The sequence below is a fragment of the Brassica napus genome, chromosome C4 (assembly GCF_020379485.1).
Source record: "Brassica napus cultivar Da-Ae chromosome C4, Da-Ae, whole genome shotgun sequence".
NCBI classification, from domain to species: Eukaryota; Viridiplantae; Streptophyta; class Magnoliopsida; order Brassicales; family Brassicaceae; genus Brassica; species Brassica napus.
Window position 1 is genome coordinate 2514076 of NC_063447.1, and position 24507 is coordinate 2538582.

General features: G+C 36.3%; 2 protein-coding genes across 5 annotated transcripts; one reads left to right on the forward strand and one right to left on the reverse strand.

Annotated features, from left to right (window-relative positions):
- Window positions 1-6255: 6255 nt before the first annotated feature.
- Window positions 6256-8839, forward strand: LOC106396949 (glutathione S-transferase T3). Of its 4 annotated transcripts, none has more exons than XM_048754455.1 (4): window positions 6256-6765; window positions 6997-7092; window positions 7578-8429; window positions 8586-8839. In XM_048754455.1, exons 2-3 carry the CDS (start codon window positions 7039-7041, stop codon window positions 8421-8423), a joined length of 900 nt encoding a protein of 299 aa, XP_048610412.1. In that variant the 5' UTR covers window positions 6256-6765; window positions 6997-7038; the 3' UTR covers window positions 8424-8429; window positions 8586-8839. The 4 variants fall into 4 exon arrangements, 2 of the variants coding, with proteins under 2 accessions (XP_048610412.1, XP_048610411.1); XM_048754454.1 differs by having other exon boundaries at window positions 6260-6765; window positions 7578-8423; XR_007322328.1 differs by having other exon boundaries at window positions 6262-6765; window positions 7702-8423.
- Window positions 8840-16813: 7974 nt separating this feature from the next.
- LOC125585287 lies at window positions 16814-18433 on the reverse strand. Its single transcript, XM_048754066.1, has 3 exons — window positions 18334-18433; window positions 17723-18251; window positions 16814-17171 (listed from the first exon to the last, which is right to left on the reverse strand). The coding sequence occupies exons 1-3, from the start codon at window positions 18431-18433 to the stop codon at window positions 16814-16816; spliced, it is 987 nt and encodes a 328-aa protein (XP_048610023.1).
- Between the last annotated feature and the right edge of the window lie 6074 nt (window positions 18434-24507).

The window sequence follows — 24507 nt, forward strand, 5'->3', positions numbered from 1 at the left end:
AGAGAGCTTGAAAGGGAAGAATCCTGAAGCCCATATGACTTACCAAGATGATGAAAACGACTTCAATCATGAGAAGGACGATCTTATGGATTATGAAACTTCAGATTGTCTAAAAAAAAAACTGAAGATTGATTTCGACATTTGTAATCTAAATTCTATGTTCTTTGTTTTGATGTTTTTCATTTCTATGTTTTTCATTTCTATGAACTTGTTTTATTAAAACTTAATAAAAGGAATGAATAATTTTTTTGAAAACGCCAATATGATTTGCGGGTATGGTACACATTAAGGGCTATGGCCAGATATGTATAAGGGCAAGCATTTAGATGCTTTATATTCACCCAGAAAAACTCATTGAGATTATATAGAGATATAAGAATGAACGGTTTCCATATTGAAACAATGGGCGAAGGAAACAAAGAGTTCCTTCAGATATATGTATAAAATCGCCCAAGGCCATAATGAGTCTTAAAAAAAACTATACATGCATTCTCTATTGATCTAGACTATGCCAAGATCAGTATGATAGAGGCAATAGTCATGGTAACCAGAATGGTTTACCCACGAAATTATACACTTTATGGTATGACCGGATTGGCCATCCTGGTCCAAAACATGATGCGAAATTGATATTGGAAAGGGCACAAAGAGTTATCCCATAGAATATCACGTGTGTAGCATGAACACAAGGGAAACTCATTAAGCCATGATGTCCCAAAGCACTTAAAGATTATAGTATGTCCATGAGGGGGCAGTGAGGACAAATCCGCACATGTCCATACTATATATAGCTTAGTTGAATCCTTTTATAAATCTGTATTGGCCATTACCCATAGGTCCAAACTCTCAGTCCAAGGCTTGGGGACACACGAATTTACATGCATCTTAACTAATAAGCATTAGACCATTAAGTGAGCATAGATATTCCCATCTCAAATTTATTACGGGTCATGAGCCAGACATATAACATCTTGAGATATTTGGATAAGCCACCACAAATATATGTGCCGTCTAAGATGGATCCTTAGAAGAGGATGAGGATGGGGATATATGTTGGATATGAATCTCCCACAAATAATGAAGTACCTTGAGCCAAATATGGGTGATCTATTTAGTGTCCAAGAACACGGATTGCAAAGTTTAATTGATTCGACTATCCAACATTAGGGGGAGAAAATAATAAGCTGGTAAGAGAAACAGAATGGCATCGACCATCATTGTCTTGGCAAGATCCTCGTACTAAATAATGTGAAATAGACGTCCAAAGATTATACATTTACAAAGCTAGCTAATCAAATGCCAGACACATTTGCTGAACCGAAAAAGAATGACTAAATCATATATAAACCAGCTTGTAAAGCACCAACTAAATTGATGTCCAATAGAGACACAGTCAAGTTGCTACAGAGTCTATACAAGATAGACCAATAAGTTCCAAAAGATAAGAATCCTCGGAAACAAAAGAGAAAGGTGCATAGAATGATAAAACAAATCCGAGGTCAAGGAAACCATCCCAGACATAGAGATAAGGTCGGCCGGCTCTAAGGTACAGGTACCAAACAATGTAGCTTGGGACGCCAAGCTGCAAAGTATTAAATGTCCTGATAATAATGAATCTCAATCGATTATATCATGTCTGGAACATAATGGAACACAATAAGGAATGTCGACATAAGATGATACAAGGTAGCACTTGAATTTATGAATATAAGCGAGGATCATGAACCCACGTCAATATAAGAGTGCGCACTCGTAGAACAGATTGAATGGAAACGTGGGGTTAAATAGTTTAAAGAAGAAATGCATGTTTGGCCATATGATTAAGACGCCATATGATGTTAAAACCAGTGGATATAAATGGGTCTTGTGAGGAATAGAAATTGTGAGATATAAAGCTAATGTTGCACAAGGATTCTCACAAAGACCAGTAATAGATTATGAGGAGATATACTCTCATGTGGTGGATGCAACTACTTTTAATATTTCTCATAAGTATGGCTATATAAGAGAGAAAATTAGACTTGCAGCAAACTGATGTAGTGACTGCATATTTATATGGTCCACTGGATAATGAAAGTACTAGAGGGTATTGAGCTGAATGTACAGTAAGTTCTCGAGAACAATATTGATAATCATCGAAATATATGATCTGAATATCCTAGGAACCTCTGGATACAATTTTCCAAACGGTTGAATACCTTAAGAAAGAATTCGAGATGAAAGATATCGGGAAAACAAAATTCTGTTTGGGATTACAACTTGAGTACATAAATGATGGGATCCTTGTGCATCAGATGGCATACACTGAAAAGGTACTCAAGAGATTCAATGTGGCTAATTGCCATTCTCTGACCAGTCCCATGGTCGTGAGGTCTCTCGGCTTGGACACTGACCCATTCCGTCCAAGATGGACGATGAAGATGACCTAGGTCCCGAAATGCCATATCTCAGTGCCAAATGAGCTTTAATGTACTTGGCAACTCACACACGACCTGATATAAGCTTTGTCGTGAACCTACTATCTAGGTTTAGCTCCTGTCCGACCCAGAGGCATTGGAATGGGATCAAACATGTTCTTCGTTACCTGCAAGGAACGAAAGACTTGGGTCTATATTATACTAACCATAACAAAGATGGTTTAGTTGGCTTTGCTGATGCTAGTTATTTATCAGATCCACATCAAGCTCGATCACAGACAGGATATGTCTTTACACATGGAGGTACGGCCATATCATGGCGTTCCATGAAATAAACCATCGCGGCCACTTCATCTAATCACTCGGAAATCTTGGCCATACATGAGGCCAGCCGCGAGTGTGTTTGGTTGAGGTCGATGACCCAACACGTCAGAGCTGATTGCGGGATGGCCGAGTGCAAAAAGCCAACCGTGATGTATGAGGACAATGATGCGTGCATTGATCAGCTCAAGGACGGTTACATTAAAGGTGATAGGACGAAGCACATATTGCCTAAGTTCTTCTTTACTCACGAGCTTCAGAAAGCCGGTGAGGTCCAGGTCGTCCAAGTATGATCCAGTGACAATTTAGCTGACCTATTCACCAAGGCACTTCCTACCTGCACGTTTAGGAAGCTCACGCATCAGATTGGGATGCGTAGGCTGAAGGACCTCCACTGAGGTTCACATCAGGGGGAGTAGTACGTGTTGTACTATTTTTCTTTCATCATGGTTTTGTCCCACTGGGTTTTCCTGATAAGGTTTTAATGAGGTAACATTAAGCGTATTACAATCCCTGTATGGTTATGGCATCCAAGGGGGAGTGTTATAAATCAATTGGTGGATGTCCATAACCGGCCCATACACTTAGAGAGAGAGACGGTCCAACCCTAGAGAGAAAGAGGCGGCCGCGAAACTTGGAGAGGAGAGAGAGGCGGCTACAACTTACCTATTTCCTAATTCGTTTATGTTTATGATTTGTAATTTTTTCTATTATTGTATTTTCATTTATCCCTCTTCTAACTCCTATATGAAGTGAACACTTATTCATTAATAATAGATAGAAACTTAGGGCTCTAAATCCTAAGCTTTAAATCCTAAGTTTCATTTAACTATTTCTCAGCGTATTCCACACGTACTCTTGAAATATTTTTATGCATTATCGGTGTGAGTTGTAATGACTTCGACAACAACAAAAATTAAAGAGTCCAACGCGAAATTGCTTACGATTATAATATGATATAATCTAGGTAATAAGCCGCACCTTGCGTGGAATGTGATTATTAGTTTCGTTACTTTTAATAAAAAGACATTAAATCTGTTTATTCTGGATATTGGTTTGGTTTTAAGTTTTTTTTTTTTTGGTTTTTAATCTTCTAAATATAACTATTATTTTAAATTAATATTTATTTTAGTTTATTCGGTTAAAATGTTTGGTTTTTTAGTTTTTTCCGGTAGAAACCAAAAATTAATATTATTTTTTATTTTCATATTATGAATTTTAGATAGTCGTCATGTGGAACCAATAGTCTCATATTATAGTTTATAAACAGATAATAGTTTAAGAAAAAGAAAAGAAAATTATTAAGACAAATCATTTCAATACAATTTGGTTGAAAGAAGCATTAAGAAAAAATATTTCAACTTTCAAAAAAATTTGATACTTCAGTTGTGATGAATACTTAGTTACAAGGTGCTCACATCAAGGTGCACATGTATGTGTATGTAAAAAGTATATAAAAATAGTTGACACATATAAAGATATTGTTAATTAATATTAAATGACATTTTTGTTTAAAATAATACATGAAAGATAAAATTAAAATTAATTTAAAATAAAAAAGGCCTTGACATTAGTCATTTTTTTTCATTTAAAGAACATAAAATTGTATCCGTAAATAGGGGTGGGCACATATCAAATATCTGGGTATTTGGAAGCATTCGTGTCTATTCGATCTTTAGCCACCTAGATATTCGGTGACTCGGATATCCGAAATGTTTTAGAATTTTAAAGAACATCCGATTTGATCTGTAAATAAAATAAAACATTATTTAACTTTTTAAATTCTATTTCCTAATATAATATATTTAATTCATAAAAATATTCTAAAACTGATATAAAGTATAATATATATAACGTATATATATATTTCTTTACATATATGTATATATATGCATATAACAGATCGAATTAGATATAAGTTCCTAAAAATATTGGTATTTGTGATTTGCTTCTTTTTTGGATATTGTATTTTAGTATTTGATTTGTTTCGTATAGTTACGGATATCCAGATTTTTGGTTCAAATAAAAACGGATAAAGAATCGAATCAAAATTTATGAATATTTTGCTCAACTTTATCCGTAAACAATAAAATAATATATATATTGTTTGGCTTTTGATTCGTTATCTATTTTTATTCGAACCGAAAAATCAAGAGTTTTATTGGAAGTTTGAAACCATGTATGTGAGTTTTATATTACAAAAAACGCAAAGTACATAGTGTGAACACATCCCCTATATATTATTTGAGAAGCATTGCAATATTGTTTTGTAGCCACGTGTCATCACTATAATGATTCTTAGAATCATTAGAGAAATAGGTTGGTCCATCTAAATATATAATAAACTTTTTATTAAACCACAATAAATACATTATTAATGTGCTTCATTATTTCCTTAAATAAGATTACGGAATTGCCTAATGTGGATAAAGTATATATGACAATTAATGATTTTGAATAATAAAATTTGATAAAAATAAGTGTGTATTATAATTATATTTGTTTAATTTTAAGCTATTAAAATAAATTAAACAATCATAGTAACCATATAATAAGAATTAAAAAAAATATTTATATATTATATTTTGAACATTTAAAAACGGGTATAAATTACTAAAACTGTTAAAAGTTTCACATTCAAATTTTGTGATCTATGATTTAAAACTTTTGTTATGACATGATACAAATAATTAAAAAATAATATAAGTTGAAAATCTCATTTAATAAGTATCAAAAATAAAAGATATATAAATATATGTATCATTTTAAATTAAACTATATGCCATATAAAAATACATAAATATCTTAATTTTGAAATTTACTTTGAACATTTTTTTGATAAAAATTTTGAAAAAATATTGAAAACTTAATTTTTTTAAATATTATAAATTACTTAAACCATTAATCCCACAGTGAAAATTTTGTTATCATTAGTTTAGACATTTTGCTATAACAGATACAAATGATAAAAAAATATGAGCAAAAAGCATCATCTAATAAATATTAATATTAAAATATACCATATATATATATGTTACTATCATTTAAATTTAATTATATATCATATCAAATAGAAAAAATATTTTTTCGATTTATAAAATTTATTTATATGTTCGCACCAATTTAATTATATAAGTAGTAGATAATGACTTTTTAATTATTCAATATATATTTATTATTTCATAATATGTTATAAACATATAATATATGAAATAATTTTTATATATAATGTTTATTCCGCGCAAGGCGCGGATCTTAACCTAGTTTATGAATATAGTGTGAACGCGTTGACATACTTATTATCAAATCATTGTGAGTCTGCCACGTGTCTATTATAGTGTGAATACATTTATTACAATACTTTTCTTTTAACATATAAGAGCATGATTAACCGGGTGCCTTAATGATGTCTCTTAGGTTAATTAACATTAAAAATAAAAGGGAAAAAGTGATTTACGTTAGGGACGCCTCCTAATTAGGACTTGGAAGGAACGGTGACTTGGAGACAGGTGTCCTAGCCAGAGTGGGTAGAGGGTGTTTGAAACGGTGTTGTCTCTTTTTCTCCGTGTCTCCTCTGTTCTCTCTTTCTCTGGTTTCTCTCTCGAGACGGCGAAGTCTCTACACATCGGTGGCTCTCTGGCTTCTCCCTCTCTCTGGGTAGCTCTCGTCGGAGACCTAACCGTCGGTCTCTCTCGTTTCTCTGGATTCTCTCTCTCGACGGCGACTTCTCCTCTCTCTCGGTGTCTCTCTGATTTCTCTGTATCTCTCAGTCGGTGGCTCTCGACGGCGACATCTCTCTCGGTGGCTCTCCTGGACGGCGACGGACCTCCCTCTCGGCGGCTCTCCTCGAATCAAACGGTAAATCGATTGTTTTTGTGTTCAATTTTGCATGTCTTTAGATTCTGCTTGTTGTTGTTCTGATCAAGTTGCATGTCTTTTGATTGGTTTGTCCGTTTGATTATGTCTCTTGGTGGTTCTCTGCGACGGTGAGGGACATCAAGCTCGGTGGCTCTCCTCCAATGGAAAGGTAAAGCTCTGATTCATGTTCTTCAAGTTTTAGAAAATTGATTTGGTTGTGGTGTTCGATTCTGTGTGTAGATTTGTTTGTAGTGTGCGATTCTGTCTCTTGATTAAAAATTTTTTCCTTTCTTTGTTGCCTGAGATAGATGGATCAAGTTCGATTTATTTGTTTTGCAAGTTTGTTTCTTCAAGTTTGTTTGTCGCTGTTGATTAATTTTTCTGTGTCTTTGTTTGTCAGATGGATGGATCAAAATGCTTTTGATTTGTGTCTGAAACTCGAATGATCAAGAGAAGTAACCAAGTTCATCGAACAAAGGAGAAGGATTTTATTCAGGTTAGCGTTCTGTCCTTGTTCTGTCTAGAATCGATTTAGCTTCTGCTTTGAATTGTTATTAATGTTATGGTAGAATCGAGGGTAATTAGGTTGTGGTTAGGTATAAATCAATGGTATAGTGTTGAATGTGGTAGATAGATGTCACCTCGGTTTGGTTGTGCATTGATACTTCTGTCTTTGTTTTGTGTTATTGTTACTCTTTGCTCTTGTCTTAATTATAATGTTTTAGCTTCTGCTGTTAATAGAATCGAGAGTAATTAATGTCATACTTATCGTTAGGTTGTAGTTAGATAGGAATCAATGGTGTAGTGATGAATGTGGTAGCTAGATGTCAACTCGGTGCTAAGGTTAAAGTCATTTTCTCCTCCTCTTTCTTGAATTCATTTCTAACCTTGTTCTGCTTCTCTCACTTCCTCACTCTTTCCTTCTCGTCTCACTTCCTCACTCTTTCCTTCTCTTATCTCTTACCTGCGCATGTTTTGGAGATGGATTCCAATCCATTTACGCAAACATCAAACTTTGTTGGGCTACTTAATAGCCAACAAAATATCTCCTTTGGTAACTATGAAGATAATGTCGATCTATCTTCATCTCAACTTCCTTCTCAAGGCACGGATGATGTTGGTGAGCGTCGGGAACGAAGGAAGTGGACTCCCACAGATGATGTTGTGCTGATAGGCTCTTGGCTAAACACGAGCAAAGATCCAGTGGTTGGAAACGAGCAAAGATCAGGCACATTCTGGAAGAGAATTGCAGCCTACTTTGCAGAAAGTCCCAAGCTTGCTGGCTGCGAAAAGAGAGAGGCTTCTCACTGTAAGCAACGTTGGCACAGGATCAACGACTTGGTCTGCAAGTTCTGTGGATCGTACGAGGCGGCAACAAGGGAGAAAAGTAGCGGTTGCAATGAGAATGACGTCCTCAAAAGGGCTCATGAAATATTCTATATTAACCATATGAAGAAATTCACTTTAGAGCACGCTTGGAAGGAATTGAGGAACGATCAAAAGTGGTGTGAAGTTTCTACTGCTAAAAACGATGGTAAGAAAAGAAAGTGTGAAGACAATGAAGATTCACCCAGCCTTCAATCAACTGAAACCAAACGCCCCGCGGGTGTAAAGGCAGCAAAGGCCAGTGGGAAGAAGAGTGTGGAAAAGGAGCGTTCGCTTAATGAGTTTCACAATATATGGGACATTAAACAGAAGGATTTCGCACAGAAGGAAAGGTTGCACAAGCTGAGTCTACTTGACTCTCTTGTTGCAAGAAAAGAACCTCTAGCCGAGTATGAAGAAACCCTCAAAAAGAAACTCATCAGTGATTTAATGTTCAATTAGGTAAGTGTAAGTTCTCTGTTTCTTGGTCTTGTTAACTCTGTGTTTATTGTTCTTGGTATAAATGCTTAAATGATGATTAGTTTAACTTTCTGTTTCTTAAGAAATGGTATAAATTCTTGGTATAATGTTAAAGTTTGACTTGTTGGCTGTCTTTACTTTCAGGTCAAGTGGAGCGTTGGGAGTGGAAGTATCACGGATTCTCTGTTTCTTGTGGTCTTGTTGTCGTCATGTACTTTTGGAGTCTTGTGTTCATGTGGTCTTGGAGTCTTGTGTCACGGAGTTTTTTTCTTGTTTTGTTGTAGTACTTGTGTCACGAGTCTTGTTTTCTTGTTTTGTTGTAGTACTTGTGTCACGGATTGTAGTTGTGCCAAGTTATCTGATATCTATATAAAGTTATGTTGTAGTTGTGTAACAAACTCATATCTCATTCTCTCATTCTCAAAACAACGCATTATCTCTCATTCTCACCATACAAAGATCAAACCGTTTCATAATTTCTCATTCTTACCATACAAAGATCAAACCAACTCATTCTCTCCTTCTCATCGTTTACAAAATTTTTCAAACTCAATCACTCCTTCTCACCAAACTAGAAATCATTCAAACTCATTCTCCCCTTCGTCAACAAACAAGATAAATTTACAAAATGGCATCTTCTTCTCATAACACATTTGATGGATCAAATAATGATACTTTTGATCAATATTTTGATCAACAATTAGATCAACATTTTGAGCAAGCGTTCGAGAAATGTTCCATCGATTTTGGTGATCAAGAAGAACAGGGGAAAAAAAGAAAAAAAAGAATTTATATCGAAAGAAATCGTGAAGAAGGCGATATACGTTTATGGAATGATTATTTCAGCGAAACTCCAACGTATCCTCCAAATCTATTCAGACGACGCTTTCGAATGAACAAGACATTGTTCATGCACATTGTTACTCGACTGTCCAATGAAGTTGAATTCTTTCAACAAAAGAGAGATGGTCTCGGCAAGCATAGTCTCTCTCCACTTCAAAAGTGTACAGCAGCCATTCGTGTCTTGGCATATGGTAGTGCTGCTGATGCGGTCGACGAATACCTCTGACTCGGTGAAACTACTACTCAGTCATGTTTGGAGAATTTTGTTGACTGAATAATTTCTTTATTCGGCGAAGAGTACCTGAGAAGACCTACACCTGCTGATCTTCAACGTCTTGGTGAGTATCGTGGATTTCCCGGGATGATAGGAAGCATCGATTGTATGCATTGGGAGTGGAAGAATTGTCCCACCGCTTGGAAAGGGCAATATTCTCGGGGTTCGGGTAAACCAACAATCGTTTTGGAGGCGGTTGCTTCGTATGATCTCTGGATATGGCATGCGTTTTTTGGACCACCAGGTACCTTAAATGATATCAATGTTCTTGATCGTTCACCTGTTTTTGATGACATAATAAATGGCCAAGCTCCACAAGTTACTTACTCTGTCAATGGAAGAGAGTATCATTTGGCTTACTATCTCACTGATGGTATTTATCCGAAATGGGCAACTTTTATCCAATCAATTTCATTACCACAAGGTCCGAAAGCAGTTTTATTTGCTCAACAACAAGAAGCTGTCTGAAAAGATGTCGAGCGTGCTTTTGGAGTCCTGCAAGCTCGCTTTGCCATTGTTAGAAATCCAGCACTTTTTTGGGATAAAGTCAAAATTGGGAAGATTATGAGAGCTTGTATCATACTCCATAATATGATAGTAGAAGACGAACGAGATGGATACACTCAATTTGACATTTCAGAGTTCCAAGAAGCAGAAGACAACGGAAGTTCACATGTCGATTCCACGTATTATACAGATATCCCTACAAACATCGCCAATATGATGGGTGTTCGCACTAGAATTCGTGATAGACAAATGCATCAACAGCTGAAAAATGATTTGGTCGAACATATATGGCGTAAATTTGGACGTGATGAAGACAACAACTGAACTACGATGGTTCTTTCAAATTACTCTCGTTTCATGTTTCATGTTTTTTCATCTTTGTTTCATGTTTTTATTTTCAAATCAATGTTTAAAATGTTATATTCATGTTTTATTTAAGAAATAATTTTTTTATATATATATATTAATTTTTAATTTTTAAGAACCCTACATTAAGAGACTAGCATTGTACCACATTTAATTGGGCCGTCTCTTAACTAAGTCTGTTAGCCCACAATTACTATTAAATATTAGTTAAGATACTTTTAATGGGGTTTAGGGTTAATCCTGATCTAAGACCATGATCATCCCTAAGAAACCTAAAAAAAAAAAAAAAAAAATTAAAAGCAAACCAATCGCGGGCCGCCACGAGTCAGTGGGGCCCGCAAACAGTGTAAGAAACTCACTAAGATCGGTTCTTAATTAGTAGTTTTTGTAACCGATCCTTAAAGATTTCGTGGGGTCCACGCACTAAGAAACCCACTAAGGATCCCGGATAATCATGCTCTAAGGGATTGAGAAATTATTGTAACAAGAGTAGGATATGAATAGAATTATGAACCCGCACGGTTTACAGAAACATTATCAAGAACAGGCCCACAAAGATTGCCCGAGTCATCATGCTTGGTATGATTAAACTCACTGTAGAAAGTTATCTTGGTAAGATCCGAAACGGCAACAAACCAAAAAACCTCATCGGTTTTGAAATGTCCCTCACCATTTGACACGAAAGAAACATTAAAAGATTCATTTCCCGCAAACGCTGTTGAGTCTTAATGAAGAAGATCATGAAGAAGATAGAAGAAGAAGACGTGAGGAAGAAGTATCAGTGTATCATGGACAAAACCACGTGAGTTTCTCTCTGCAGGACCACAAAGACTAACCGTTTGCCACAGCTCATAAAAGCAAAAGCAAACTGCTATTTGTCGGGTACTGAACAAGAAGATAAGAGAGAGTCGACAGCCTGGTTCCGTACATGGAACGTGCTTGTGATGGGATCAAAACGGCATCACAGAGGCATCTAGGTTACAAGGTCTTTTCATATAAATAGATACATTGCATAGAGATAAAGTAAGACAAGTAGTTAGAACAAAATACACAGTATAAACTTGTATCTTTGTTCTTGGGAAAGGGGTAGAGAGTGATTCCGAGAGAAGCTTTGTAAGGGGCTTGTGGGGTGTCTGATACTCTCTTGTAACCTCTGATCTAGTGGATTCCGGGAGACAGTTCCCGGCCCAGACTAACACCCTCGTTAACGGGTGTAACTGGGTTACCAATCTCGTGTCTTGTTCTTGCTTTCAAGTACTCTGTTCCTTTGCTTATTTCCTCTTGCGTGTTGTGTGTTCATCGACTTGTTCAGTGAGTTCTTGAGTGTGTGAGCATATTATCAGGAAAGGAGACGTCTTTGAGTGGGTAGTTGCTCCACAAATTGGTATCAGAGCACTGGTTGGAGTAACTAGTTGAGGTTCCTGAAGATCTAACGGTCAGAACGGAATCATGTCGTCGTCGTCAAGAATAGAACTTGAGAAGTTTGATGGTCATGGGGATTACACACTGTGGAAAGACAAACTGTTGGCTCATATTGATCTTCAGGGTTTGAGCAAAGCTTTGGAAGAATCTGGTAAACTAACAGAGAAAGCCACAGATCTGGGTGAAACAAGTGAAGAAAAGAAAGAAGCTTTAGAAAAGGCGGAAGCTTTAGCTGAGAAAGTGAAGAAAGCTAGAAGCACTATCATCTTGTGCGTTACTGATAGAGTTCTGAGGAAGATAAGGAAGGAAGAAACAGCTGCTGGGATGATTAGAGCATTGGACCAGCTCTATCTTGCTAAAGCTCTTCCAAATCGGTTTTACCTGAAGCAGAAGATCTATGGGTACAAGATGTCTGAAAGCTTATCTATTGAACACAACATCGATGAGTATCTACATCTCATAACGGATCTAGAGAACATTGGTATTGTGGTCTCTGATGAAGACCAAGCTATCTTGTTGCTTATGTCTCTACCAAGACAGTTTGATCAACTACGTGAGACGCTAAGATATGGCTCAGGAAGAACAACATTGACGCTTGATGAAGTTGTTGCAGCCATTTATGCTAAGGAACTTGAGACAGGTTCAAACTCACGTGGGTCTAAAGGGCAAGCAGAGAGTCTGTATGCCAGAGACAGAGGTGATCAACGAGGAAGGTCAGAGAGTAAAGACAGATCTTCAAGACAGTCAAAGTCAAGATCAAAGCCTAAGAACAAGAAGGTGTGCTGGACTTGCGGAGAAGAAGGACACTTCAGGAATACTTGTCCAAACAAGAACAAGTTTCAGAACAAGTTTCAGAACAAGTCCAAGCAACAAGGAAGTACCAGTAGGGGAGAAGCTGATATGGTTAAGGATAACAAGAATGATGCTGCAGGCTTATATGTGTCAGAAGCACTGTTGTTAACAGACATAAATCTGGAACATGAGTGGGTAATGGACACTGGATGCAGCTATCATATGACGCATAAGAAAGAGTGGTTCGAGACTCTAAGAGAAGATGTTGGAGGATCAGTACGTATGGGAAACAAGACTACTTCCAAGGTGAAAGGAGTTGGTAATGTCAGAATCAAAAACGAAGATGGCTCAACCTTTCTACTAACATGTGTAAGGTATATCCCTGAGATGGATAGAAACCTTCTATCTATGGGAACACTAGAAGAACTTGGATGCAGTTTTGAATCAAAGAACGGGATTCTCAGTGTCAAAGATGGAACCAAGATTCTTATGAGTGGAAAGAGGTATGAGAAACTCTACATACTGCAGGGAAAGCCAGAGGTTGGTCAGATGTATGCAACATAGAAGAAGCGTGATGATACTGTCTTATGGAACAGAAGGCTGGGTCACATGAGTCAGAAGAACCTTGATCTACTGGTCAGAAAAGGTCTTCTAGACAGAAAGAAGGTCTCTGTAATGGAGATTTGTGAAGACTGTGTGTATGGTAAGGCAAAGAGAGTCAGTTTCTTAGTAGGTACGCATGATACTAAAGATCATTTAGATTACATTCATTCAGACTTATGGGGTGCTCCAAGTGTGCCATTGTCTCTAGGAAAGTGTCAATATTTCATCTCTTTTATTGATGACTACACAAGGAAGACTTGGGTGTACTTCTTGAAGCACAAAGATGAAGCTTATGATACGTTTGTGGAATGGAGTATCATGATTGAGAATCAGACAGAGAGAAAGGTGAAGATATTGAGAACTGACAACGGGCTTGAGTTCTGCAACACGAGATTCAATGACTTCTGTAAAGAAAGGGGAATCGTGAGGCATAGAACATGTGCATACACCCCTCAGGAAAATGGTATTGCTGAGAGGATGAACCGTACTATCATGGAGAAAGTGAGAAGTATGTCGAGTGACTCTGGTCTACCTCAAACGTTTTGGGCTGAAGCAACTCAAACAGCTGTAACATTGATAAACAAGACACCATCTTCTGCAATTAATTTTGAGATTCCAGACAAGAAATGGTCAGGAAAGTCTCCGGGTTACAGTTATTTAAGAAGATTCGAGTGTGTCTGCTTTGCACATTCAAACGATGGAAAGCTTACTCCACGAGCCAAGAAGGGAGTGATGCTTGGTTATCCACCAGGAGTTAAAGGTTACAAGGTTTGGTTGCTAGAAAAGAAGAAGTGTATGGTCAGTAGAAATGTGATTTTTCAAGAGAATGATGTATACAAGGATGTGATTCAACGAGGTAAACAGATTCAGGGCAGTGAGTATGAGACTTCAGAGGTAATTTTCAACATTGATCCAAAAGGAACTGGAGATGCAGGTTCAGGTGGAGATCTCTCGGAAGAGATAGGATCCCTGGGAGATTCTACACCTGATGGGAATGCTCAGAATGAAGGTACAGAAGCTGCAGAGGAGGAACATGATCATCTTGAGCAGTCAGATGAACGAGTTCAAAACGATAATCAAGAAGCTGTTGAATCACCGGAGAGTTATCATCTCGTCAGAGACAGAGCTAGAAGGGAAGTAAGAGCTCCAAGAAGATTTTATGTGGAGGGTTACTTCAGTGAGGATACTGATGATGAAGATGACTACTTTGATGCAGAAGCACTCATTACCACGGTTGATGGAGATATAAAAGAACCTGAAAATTATCAAGAAGCGAGGCTTAGCGATGATTGGGAGTTCTGGAAAGATGGAATGGGTGAGGAGATGGAATCACATAAGAAGAATCATACATGGACCGTTGTCGAGAGGCCAAAAGGACAACGTGTTATTGGTTGCCGTTGGATTTACAAACATAAATCTGGAATTTCAGGGGTTGAACCACCAAGGTTTAAGGGGAGGCTTGTTGCCAAAGGGTATGCTCAGAGAGAAGGTGTCGATTATACTGAGATATTTTCCCCTGTAGTGAGACATGCATCTATAAGGATACTACTGTCCATTGTTGTTGAAAAGAACTTGGAGCTTGAACAATTGGATGTCAAAACAGCCTTCTTACATGGAGAGTTAGATAAAAGGATCTACATGGAAGCTCCGGAGGGTTTTGAAGATCAGTTCAAGCCGAATCAAGTGTGTCTTTTGAATAAAGCTCTATATGGTCTTAAGCAGGCACCAAGGATGTGGAACGAGAAGTTTGATGGGTATATGTCTGAGATTGAGTTTACTCAGAGTCTCAGAGACAGTTGTGTTTACATCAAAACACACAAGGACGGATCAAAGGCGTATCTACTCATCTATGTAGATGATATGTTGGTTGCAGCTAAAGAGGAGTGTTATTACAGAGCTGAAACAGAAGCTGAGTGATAAGTTTGACATGAAAGACCTTGGACCAACCAAGAAGATTCTTGGTATGGAGATCAGAAGAGATCGTGTTGTAGGGAAGCTGTGCATGGGTCAGGAAAGCTATCTCAGAAAGGTGTTAGAGCTGTATAAAATGGAAAACTCGAACAAAGTGTCAACACCTTTAGGTGCACACTTGAAGTTGCGTGCGGCTACACCAGAGCAACTGAGAGATGAAGGAGAGTACATGAAGTCAGTGCCGTATGCCAATGCAGTCGGAAGCATTATGTACTCTATGATTGGTACAAGACCTGATCTAGCTTATCCAGTTGAAATGGTCTGCAGATTCATGGGGAATCCCATCAAAGAACATTGGTTGGGAGTCAAGTGGGTGCTGAGATACATTCGTGGTACCATGGAAACGAAGCTTTGCTACAAAAAGGGGCCAGAATTTGTTCTAAGAGGCTACTGTGATTCAGATTATGCTGCTGACGTTGATGGAAGGAGATCAATCAGTGGTGTTGTGTTCACGCTTGGAGGAAATACTATCAGTTGGAAGTCATCTCTACAAGATGTTGTGGCCTTATCTACCACTGAAGCTGAGTATATGGCGTTGAATGAGGCTGTTAAGGAAGCATTGTGGCTCAAAGGCATCCTAAAAGAGTTTGGTTATGAACAGATAGCTGTTGATGTGTTCTGTGATTCTCAAAGCGCTATTGGTTATCAAAGAACAACGTTCATCATGAACGAACCAAACATATAGACACCAAGTTTCACAAGATCAGACAAGTCATTGCTCATGGTCATGTGAATGTTTTGAAGATATCTACGCTGCACAATCCAGCAGACATCTTCACAAAGATCTTGCCAGTCAGTAAGTTCCAGTCAGCATTGGACTTACTGAGGGTCAAGTCTGAGTAATCAACTCAGAAGCTGGGAATGGAATCCTGTTAACTAGATCGTGTTACTATCAATATCTCTATGGGTCTTTGACATCTGTGTTTATCTTTGAACTGTCTTCACTAGGTGGAGAATTGTTAAGTCTTAGTGAAGAAGATCATGAAGAAGATAGAAGAAGAAGACGTGAGGAAGAAGTATCAGTGTATCATGGACAAGACCACATGAGTTTCTTTCTGCAGGACCACAAAGACTAGCCGTTTGCCACAGCTCATAAAAGCAAAAGCAAACTGCTATTTGTCGGGTACTGAACAAGAAGATAAGAGAGAGTCGACAGCATGGTTCCGTACATGGAGCGTGCTTGTGATGGGATCAAAACGGCATCACAGAGGCATCTAGGTTACAAGGTCTTTTCATATAAATAGATACATTGCATAGAGATAAAGTAAGACAAGTAGTTAGAACAAAATACACAGTATAAACTTGTATCTTTGTTCTTGGGAAAGGGGTAGAGAGTGATTCCGAGAGAAGCTTTGTAAGGGGTTTGTGGGGTGTCTGATACTCTCTTGTAACCACTGATCTAGTGGATTCCGGGAGACAGTTCCAGGCCCAGACTAACACCCTCGTTAACGGGTGTAACTGGATTGGTTAACGAGGGTTACCAATCTCGTGTCTTGTTCTTGCTTTCAAGTACTCTGTTCCTTTGCTTATTTCCTCTTGAGTGTTGTGTGTTCATCGACTTGTTCAGTGAGTTCTTGAGTGTTTGAGCATATTATCAGGAAAGGAGACATCTTTGAGTGGGTAGTTGCTCCACAAACGCCTTCACCATCATGGACCCGTGGCAGTCGTTGTGTGCGTCTCCCACCCAAAACCTGAGAAAGTATTCTCCCCCGGCCTCTGTATTGATGACCTGAGAGATTGCGCTTTCTCTTCCGCCCATGAGCTCGACGGCGAGGAGTGTAGTCGAAAGCTCAAAACTACTATTAGCGATATACTTCACCGATTTTGGGGACTCGACGAACCATTCTCGAAACGGAGAGATGGAATCTTCTTGGCTCTTTGAGGGAATCAGGACTCCGGTCGAGTATTTAGCGAACACGTATGGACCGATGTCGAATCTTCCGTTTTTCACCCTGTAAACCATGATCAATACTTGGAAGATAAGTTAGGTTACGGGGTGAAAGAATAAGGGCAACCTGTGATAATTTCTGACTGAAGTTCTTATATTAATTACAAAAAAGTAGAAAAGAATGAGAGAGAAGAAAGTATTGGTGCACAGAAGCTTGAAAAAAAAAGTTCAGATACTTTCTTCCCATACTTTCTTCCTCCGCCGGCCTGAGAGTTGGGGGGTTCCTAAACCATTTAGTAAAAATTTCAAAAATTTAGGGGTTAAAAAAAATTTTTTTAATAAATTTGGAAGTCTATTTACATATAATTTTTTTTAAAAATTTTGAAGGTCTAAGGTGAATTTTCATTAGGCTTGGTCCAGGACCGGTCATACCTGCGTATCCTTTTTTTATTCATCCAAACATTTTTGTTTACTTCAAATTTAAATAACAAAATTAAAACATTTGTGTCAGTACTCTCACATGGGAATCTACCATTGCTAAATGCTCTAACATCAGGCTGCAACCACGAACCCTAAAATGCAAGAATGAAAAGTTTATATTAACCGGATATGTACCTGCTGCTAAAGGTGTGAAAACACGAACGTCGAAATTGGGGGGGAGGGATAATTTCTTTTATAGCGACAACATTTACAAGGGGTCCACACGTACGGTCCAGAGAAAGATCAGGGTTTTGGAGAGTGACGTTAACCACATCGGACATTGCCCTGAAAGCCCAAGCGTAACTATCCCCACCGTCTGAGCTAAACATGGTCTGGATGGGAATATTGTCTGACAGACCGGACACAGAGACTTTGATGTTCATGTTCTGAGCGCAACTCCTAGTGGCTCCGAACGTTAGAGAGTAGACCAAACCACGCTTCACACTAACTTCTTGAGAGATTAACCCAGAGTTTCCTAGTCTAACAGCGTTGGACCCAAATGCGAGCGAAAAATTGAATCCTCCGGGCGGAGGCTCATCGGAGTTTATTAGTTCCACGTAGCCAGAGATTTGCCAGTCAGAGAGATTGTCTGTGCCGATTATTTGTCGACCCTTCATCTCTGATGTCAGTGAGGTTTTCTCAAAGAGGCCATTCGAGAGAAGCCCTATATAAATAGATAGAAAATGATGATATTACAAATTCATATCAGATGAGTTAGTGATTATGCAAAATGGTGACTTTCTTACCATCGAGATCAGGATCCCGAGGAGGTGGGAATGTTAAGAAGTGAAAACCATGGCAGAGCGAGAAGAAAACGAGAAGCACGCAAGTGTGATAGAGAAGCATTTTTTTAAGTCAAGAACACTTGTCTTATTAATTAGTCCACAGAGATCAAGGAGGGCCTTGTGGGCTTATACATAGGGTTAAGTAACACTAACACATTAGAACAACTAAACAAGAAAAGACTTCTTTTTCGTTAGTATAGAATAAAATCGATTCACGTTTATCTTAAGAATAGATAATAACAGTTTTATAATTCATGGACAGACGTATAAATCATATATATAAGAGCAGTGAACGGAAACTCGGGCCACGTTGAAGACCGAATCTTACTAGCCGCATTGTGTTGTGTGTGTGTGACTCATTGTCTCTCGAGGCTGTACACGATCAAATATTATTAATTAATACTATCTCATCAAATTTAATTATATCATAGTGTCTGATAAGGAATTACTAATTAATAATATTTGATTTGTACAGGCAATGGATTGGATGTACAAAATCAAATATTATTAGTTAATATACTACCTCATGAAATTGAATTACATCTTAGTGTCTGTATTTTGCGTGCAGTGATGAGAATCAGAAATAAGACAGCTGACAATATGCGACGAACTTTCCAAACACGATTTTGTTGCACGTCGAAGATTTGTATGATTTGATTTATTAGTGGCATACACGAACGCAATTGAGCTGCATATAATTAATGCGATCTAAAAATAACTGACGGAAACCATTTACACAGGCTTGAAATTGGATACAGACCACTTCACTTCCATGCTTGGTTTTTATTTATACTTGTCCGCATGTTCGGTTTAAAATTTATGTTTTTGTTGGATAATTTTCATTGTCAATAGATATAGAGCTTTTAATATGGTTGTATTTTATGTGTTTGGCATGCTAGTGTAAAGTTTTATATAATGTGTGTATCGTAAATATAGTGGGTGTAACATAGTAAATGTTTTGGCTTAGGGTTGTCTTTAAGGTCATAGAGAGGGGATTGATGAAAGAAGGGGGAATGTTACTATGAAATTGTGGAAAATACTAACCAAAAACTCTGATATTTCCCAATAGTGAAATAGTATTTGGCTATGATATTTGCCAATTTTTAATATTCTGTATAGTATAAGGATGTTGAGAACTTGTAGCCTAATGTTGTTTGTAAACAATAGGGCTCGGGGGAGGTTTGTTTTCTTGAAAGTGTTTGTGTGTTGTTTCTTCATATTCTTTCTATAAAATTTACGATGATGTTTGAAATTTTGTTAAAATTGCAAATTAAATCTTTGAGGAATATATTTTAGTAATATTTGAAAGAAAGAGAGGAGCTAGTGTTTTAAATGCAAGTACGGAGAGGTGCTAGTGTGGCCATGGCTAACATGGCCATTGATAAGGATAATGTCAAAATTATATATACTTATTAGGTTTTTAAGGTCAACGATGGCGCTTTTATTCCATTATCGATTGCCACTTCTGAACTTAGGTTGTTTTGTAAAGAGATACGAATGGCTTATATATGTGCTAAGCTAGTGTGGTGGTTAGAGTTTTCATGTTGTGGTCCAATAATTGAGTTCTTCCACTCTAGTGTTGGAAGTTAGTGGGCTGAGATTATATAATGGGCTATCGATTAAGGATGTTGGAATGAATTTGTTGATTATATGTTTAATAAGTGTTTCTAGTCAGTTATGATTTGAATTTTTTATTATAGTAATGAACTGGGATGGTAGGAGATGGTGTTGAAGTTGATACCCTTAAATTTTTTTTTTTTTTAAATCGTAGTTGCAGGACATGAGTTTTTAGAACTGAACTCTTTAGATGCTTTCTGATAATTGGTTTCCATGCTTCCCTTTCTACTGGTTGAGAAATGTTTTAAGTGAGCTTTTTCTGAGAGATTTGAATGTTGTTATGTTATTGTTTTGGAATTATTTATTCGTTTGAGGAAAATTTGGTGGGGCATTCAAGATTTTTTTTTTGTTATATGAGGTGATCTAACCGCGATGATGATGTTTTAGGTCAGATTTCAAGCGGATTTGTGGATTTGTTGAATTTTTTGTTGACTGTGTAATAATTTATAGGCTGATGTGGGGAAACTTTGGTTGGTTTCAGCAAAAACAAAACTTTGGTTGGTTTTCATTCATGTTCGGCTTCTGTGTTAATTTAAAATTTGTTAATCATATCAACTTATGAATATACGGCGAGGGTGGGGTGTGTCTGATTTTCCCAGTGGTGGTGTCATCGGTTTTTATTAGATCATTGTCAGTGAATATGAAGTTGTCGAGCTATGTGTAAACCGTAACACCGTATGGCCATACACAGAAGTTTAAATTTAATTTGCTATGAGGACAGTGTCTTTATTTATGATAATGTAACTGATTGTTTGTTTAATTTTGTAGTCAAAGATTCGTAAAAACATTTGAAAAATGTTTAGAAATTTGTAAGTGCTTTTGTAGTTACAGATTAGCATTTATATGAAATTTCTATATATCTGTCCATTTAAATAGTAACCTTTTTTTTCATCGTAAGTAAAGCTTTGTAAACAATAAATATACTTCTTGTATTTAATAAAAGTGTTACTGGAAAAAATTTTACGCATTAAGAAATCACTTAAAATTCTATTTTATTCTTTGTTCACACACTAATTTTTTTTCTTTTTAATTAATTCACTAACAAAATGAAGTTAAAAATGAAAATTTATTTAAAATTCTGCATTGAAAATACTAAACGGCACGAAAATAAAATTCTAAATGACATTTTTTTAAGAAACAGAGGAAGTATGTTTTCTAAGTGAAGATTGTAAACAAAATTAATTAGTTTTCTATCGGAGTGGTATACATTTAACTAAAACTAAAAAAACTATCCAAATACATTATTAAATACAGAATTTATTAATATTGATGGTTTTAAAAATAGTATTAACGTTAAAGTGACAAAAATTATCAGTTACGTGTTCTCTAAGGCACATCTTCAATATCCCACAACATACCCATCTACATTATTTTATAAATTATTCTTTAAGACGTTGGATTTCTTCAGCCAAAGCCAAATGGATTGTATCATGACAATAATAGATAGCAACTTGCAAAAAAATCTATTTCGAATAAAACCCATATCATATATACATACAACCTACGGCAACCAAACATAACTTAAGGTTCTTCCAAAGTTCCATGTGGTTAAAATGTCTTCTGAATGTTGGATATCTTGATACTGATTTGGGCATCCTTGAAGCCTTTGAAACAAAACCAAACACAGGTTAAAGCGAAACGACATTCATTTACAGGTGAAGTTTTTGTTATATGCTTACCTGCGAGCTTAGTTGTGAAGCTCAGCTTTTCTTAGTTCCTGTCAAATGAAGAGAATTAGAGCTTTTAAGTCTCTCTCAATATCCAAACAGCAATACCAACTTTCCAAGATACTCTTCTTCTTCAGATAGGTTTTCTGCTTCAGCCTGGTATTTAATGATAAGAAACGGATTAGGAAAACCAATCAAAGATGGTCTTTTGGGAAGATTATTTGTAGTTATCTCCCTTACACTGTCATCTACATGAAAACGCACAACATTTATGATTCAGGGAATCTCTAAAGATACGGTTCGTGTAACCATATTGCAAGGTACCGAGCAACAAACCGATGGAACTGGATTTGATATAGCGTAAAAGCTCGTTAAGAAGGGAATAAGCGGGTAAGGCAATGATGACGACGTGGCTGCCTTTGTTATACTTGGCTTCTTTGATGTTGTTTAAGTATATAATACCTTTCATTACCATAATCTCCGTGCTGCCTACATTCCACAAAATGAGCATCCAGCAGCAAAAACCATTAAAAGATTTCAGACAATAGTAACAAATAAACAGTCAAGATAAACAGTATTAGAGAGACTCTCGAGAACATCAAATGGTTTCAGGTCAATTATTGGGCCCTTGTTCGATCCTTTTCTTGATGGACTTTTCTTGAAAGACCACCAGAAAACGCCGAAGTACCACCTTCCGCTTCGTTTAGAAAAGTTGGCCTTGAAACTCCCTATTGCTCATATCAATTAAACGATTTACAAACTGCAGAATACCTGAACGACTATGTGACCATCATATATCTAATATACCAGCGAACTGACCAAACTTTGAGGGAAGAGACGTTGGAGTCCACTGGCGAGGACGGTAGCATATGTATACGATGGCGGATTCTGCGGCTACTTGGCAGAGCACTGGAGCTGCAAAACCTTTTTTTTCTTATCCAAGGAGCCGGTTTTGGACTTGCAGTATTTCACTAAAACGTTTAGGCTTCGGTATATAGAGCGGTTAACATAAAACTCAATATTTTCGTAGGGGTTATTAACACATAAATTTTAAGAAAAATTAAAAAAAATATAACAATATTGCTTTAATGCATAGTTGTCTACTGTACTGATATATGGTGATGGTCAAAGAGGTTTGGAACCTTTGTTGTCTCAATTTCTCTAGAAAATAGCGATTTTATAATGGCTAGTACATTAATTTAGGGAGAATATGAAATTTTACTAAATTAATTTTTATTTAAATTGAACGATGTTCATGTACTATGAAAGAGACTTTAACATACATTAATACGAATGTAGAATGTGGGTAGAAATTTTAAAACAACACTAAAGATTATAGGCTTCAGTATAAAAAGCATTTACCAAAATTCAATATTTTTGTAGAGGTTAACACATAGATTTTGAGAAAATTTCAAAAAATATGACAAGATTGTTTTAATGTATAGTTGCATCCTACACTAATATATGATTGTTGAAAGAGGTTTAGAGCCTTTGTTGTCTCCGTTTTCAAGAAAATAGCGATTTTGTAGTGGTTATTTCACTGATTTAGATAGTACTATGAAGTTTTACTAATTAATTGATAAAAAAATTTGAACGATTCCCATATACCATAAAAGAGAGTTTAACATACATTAATCCAAATTTAGAATGTCGTTAGAAAATTTAGAACAACAATAAAATGTGTAAGTTCCAGTATATAGAGTGTTTAACGTAAAACTCAATATTTTCGTAGACACATAGATTTTGAGAAAAAATCAAAAAATATAATAATATTGCTTTAATGCATAGTTGCCTCATGTACTAGTATATGATGATGGTCAAAGAGGTTTGGAAACTTTGTTGTCTCCATTTCTTTAGAGAATAGCGATTTTATATTGGTTTAACATAAATTAATACAAATGTATAATATGGTTAGAAATTTAAAACAATACTAAAAAGTATAAGTTTCAGTATATAGAGCGTTTAACGTAAAACTCAATATTTTCGTAGGGGTTAGTTAACACATAGATTTTGAGAAAAACTCAAAAATATAACAATATTGCTTTAATGAATAGTTGTCTCCTGTACTAATATATGATGATGGTCAAAGAGGTTTGGAACTTTTGTTGTCCTAATTTCTCTAGAGAATATCGATTTTATAATGGTTATTCCACTAATTTAGGGAGTATATGAAGTTTTACTAAATTAACTTATAAAAATATTGAACGATGCTCATGCACGATGAAAGATAGTTTATCATACGTTAATACAAATGTAGAATGTGGTCAAATTTTTTTAAAAAATACTAAAGATTATAGGTTTCAGTATATAAAGCATTTACCAACATTCAATATTTTTGTAGAGGTTAACACATAGATTTTGAGAAAATTTCAAAAAATATTACAATATTTTTTTAATGCATAGTTGCATCCTAAACTAATATATGACGATGTTGAAAGAGGTTTAGAGCCTTTGTTGCCTCTGTTTTTCACGAAAATAGCGATTTTGTAGTTGGATTCCACTGATTTAGATAGTATTATGAAATTTTACGATTCCCATATACCATAAAAGAGAGTTTAACATACATTAATACAAATTTCGAATGTCGTTAGAAAATTTAGAACAACAAAAAAAGTATAAGTTTCAGTATATAGAGCGTTTAACGTAAAACTCAATATTTTCGTAGGGGTTAGTTAATACATAGATTTTGAAAAAAATATAAAAAATATAAGAATATTGCTTTAATGTATATTTGCCTCATGTACTAATATATGATGATGGTCAAAGAGGTTTGTAACCTTTGTTTTCTTCATTTCTCTAGAGAATAGTGATTTTATAACGGTTAGTCCACTAATTTAGGGGGTATATGAAA

Bases quoted from the DNA above. Each gene is read 5' to 3' on its own strand.
- LOC106396949 (XM_048754455.1), top strand. From the start codon at position 7,039: ATGATCAAGAGAAGTAACCAAGTTCATCGAACAAAGGAGAAGGATTTT. The intron at 7,093-7,577 runs GTTAGCGTTCTG...CATGTTTTGGAG, and splicing joins AGGAGAAGGATTTTATTCAG to ATGGATTCCAATCCATTTAC.
- LOC125585287 (XM_048754066.1), bottom strand. From the start codon at position 18,433: ATGCTTCTCTATCACACTTGCGTGCTTCTCGTTTTCTTCTCGCTCTGC. The intron at 18,252-18,333 runs GTAAGAAAGTCA...CTATTTATATAG, and splicing joins TCGGGATCCTGATCTCGATG to GGCTTCTCTCGAATGGCCTC. The intron at 17,172-17,722 runs GTACATATCCGG...CATGGTTTACAG, and splicing joins TTTCACACCTTTAGCAGCAG to GGTGAAAAACGGAAGATTCG.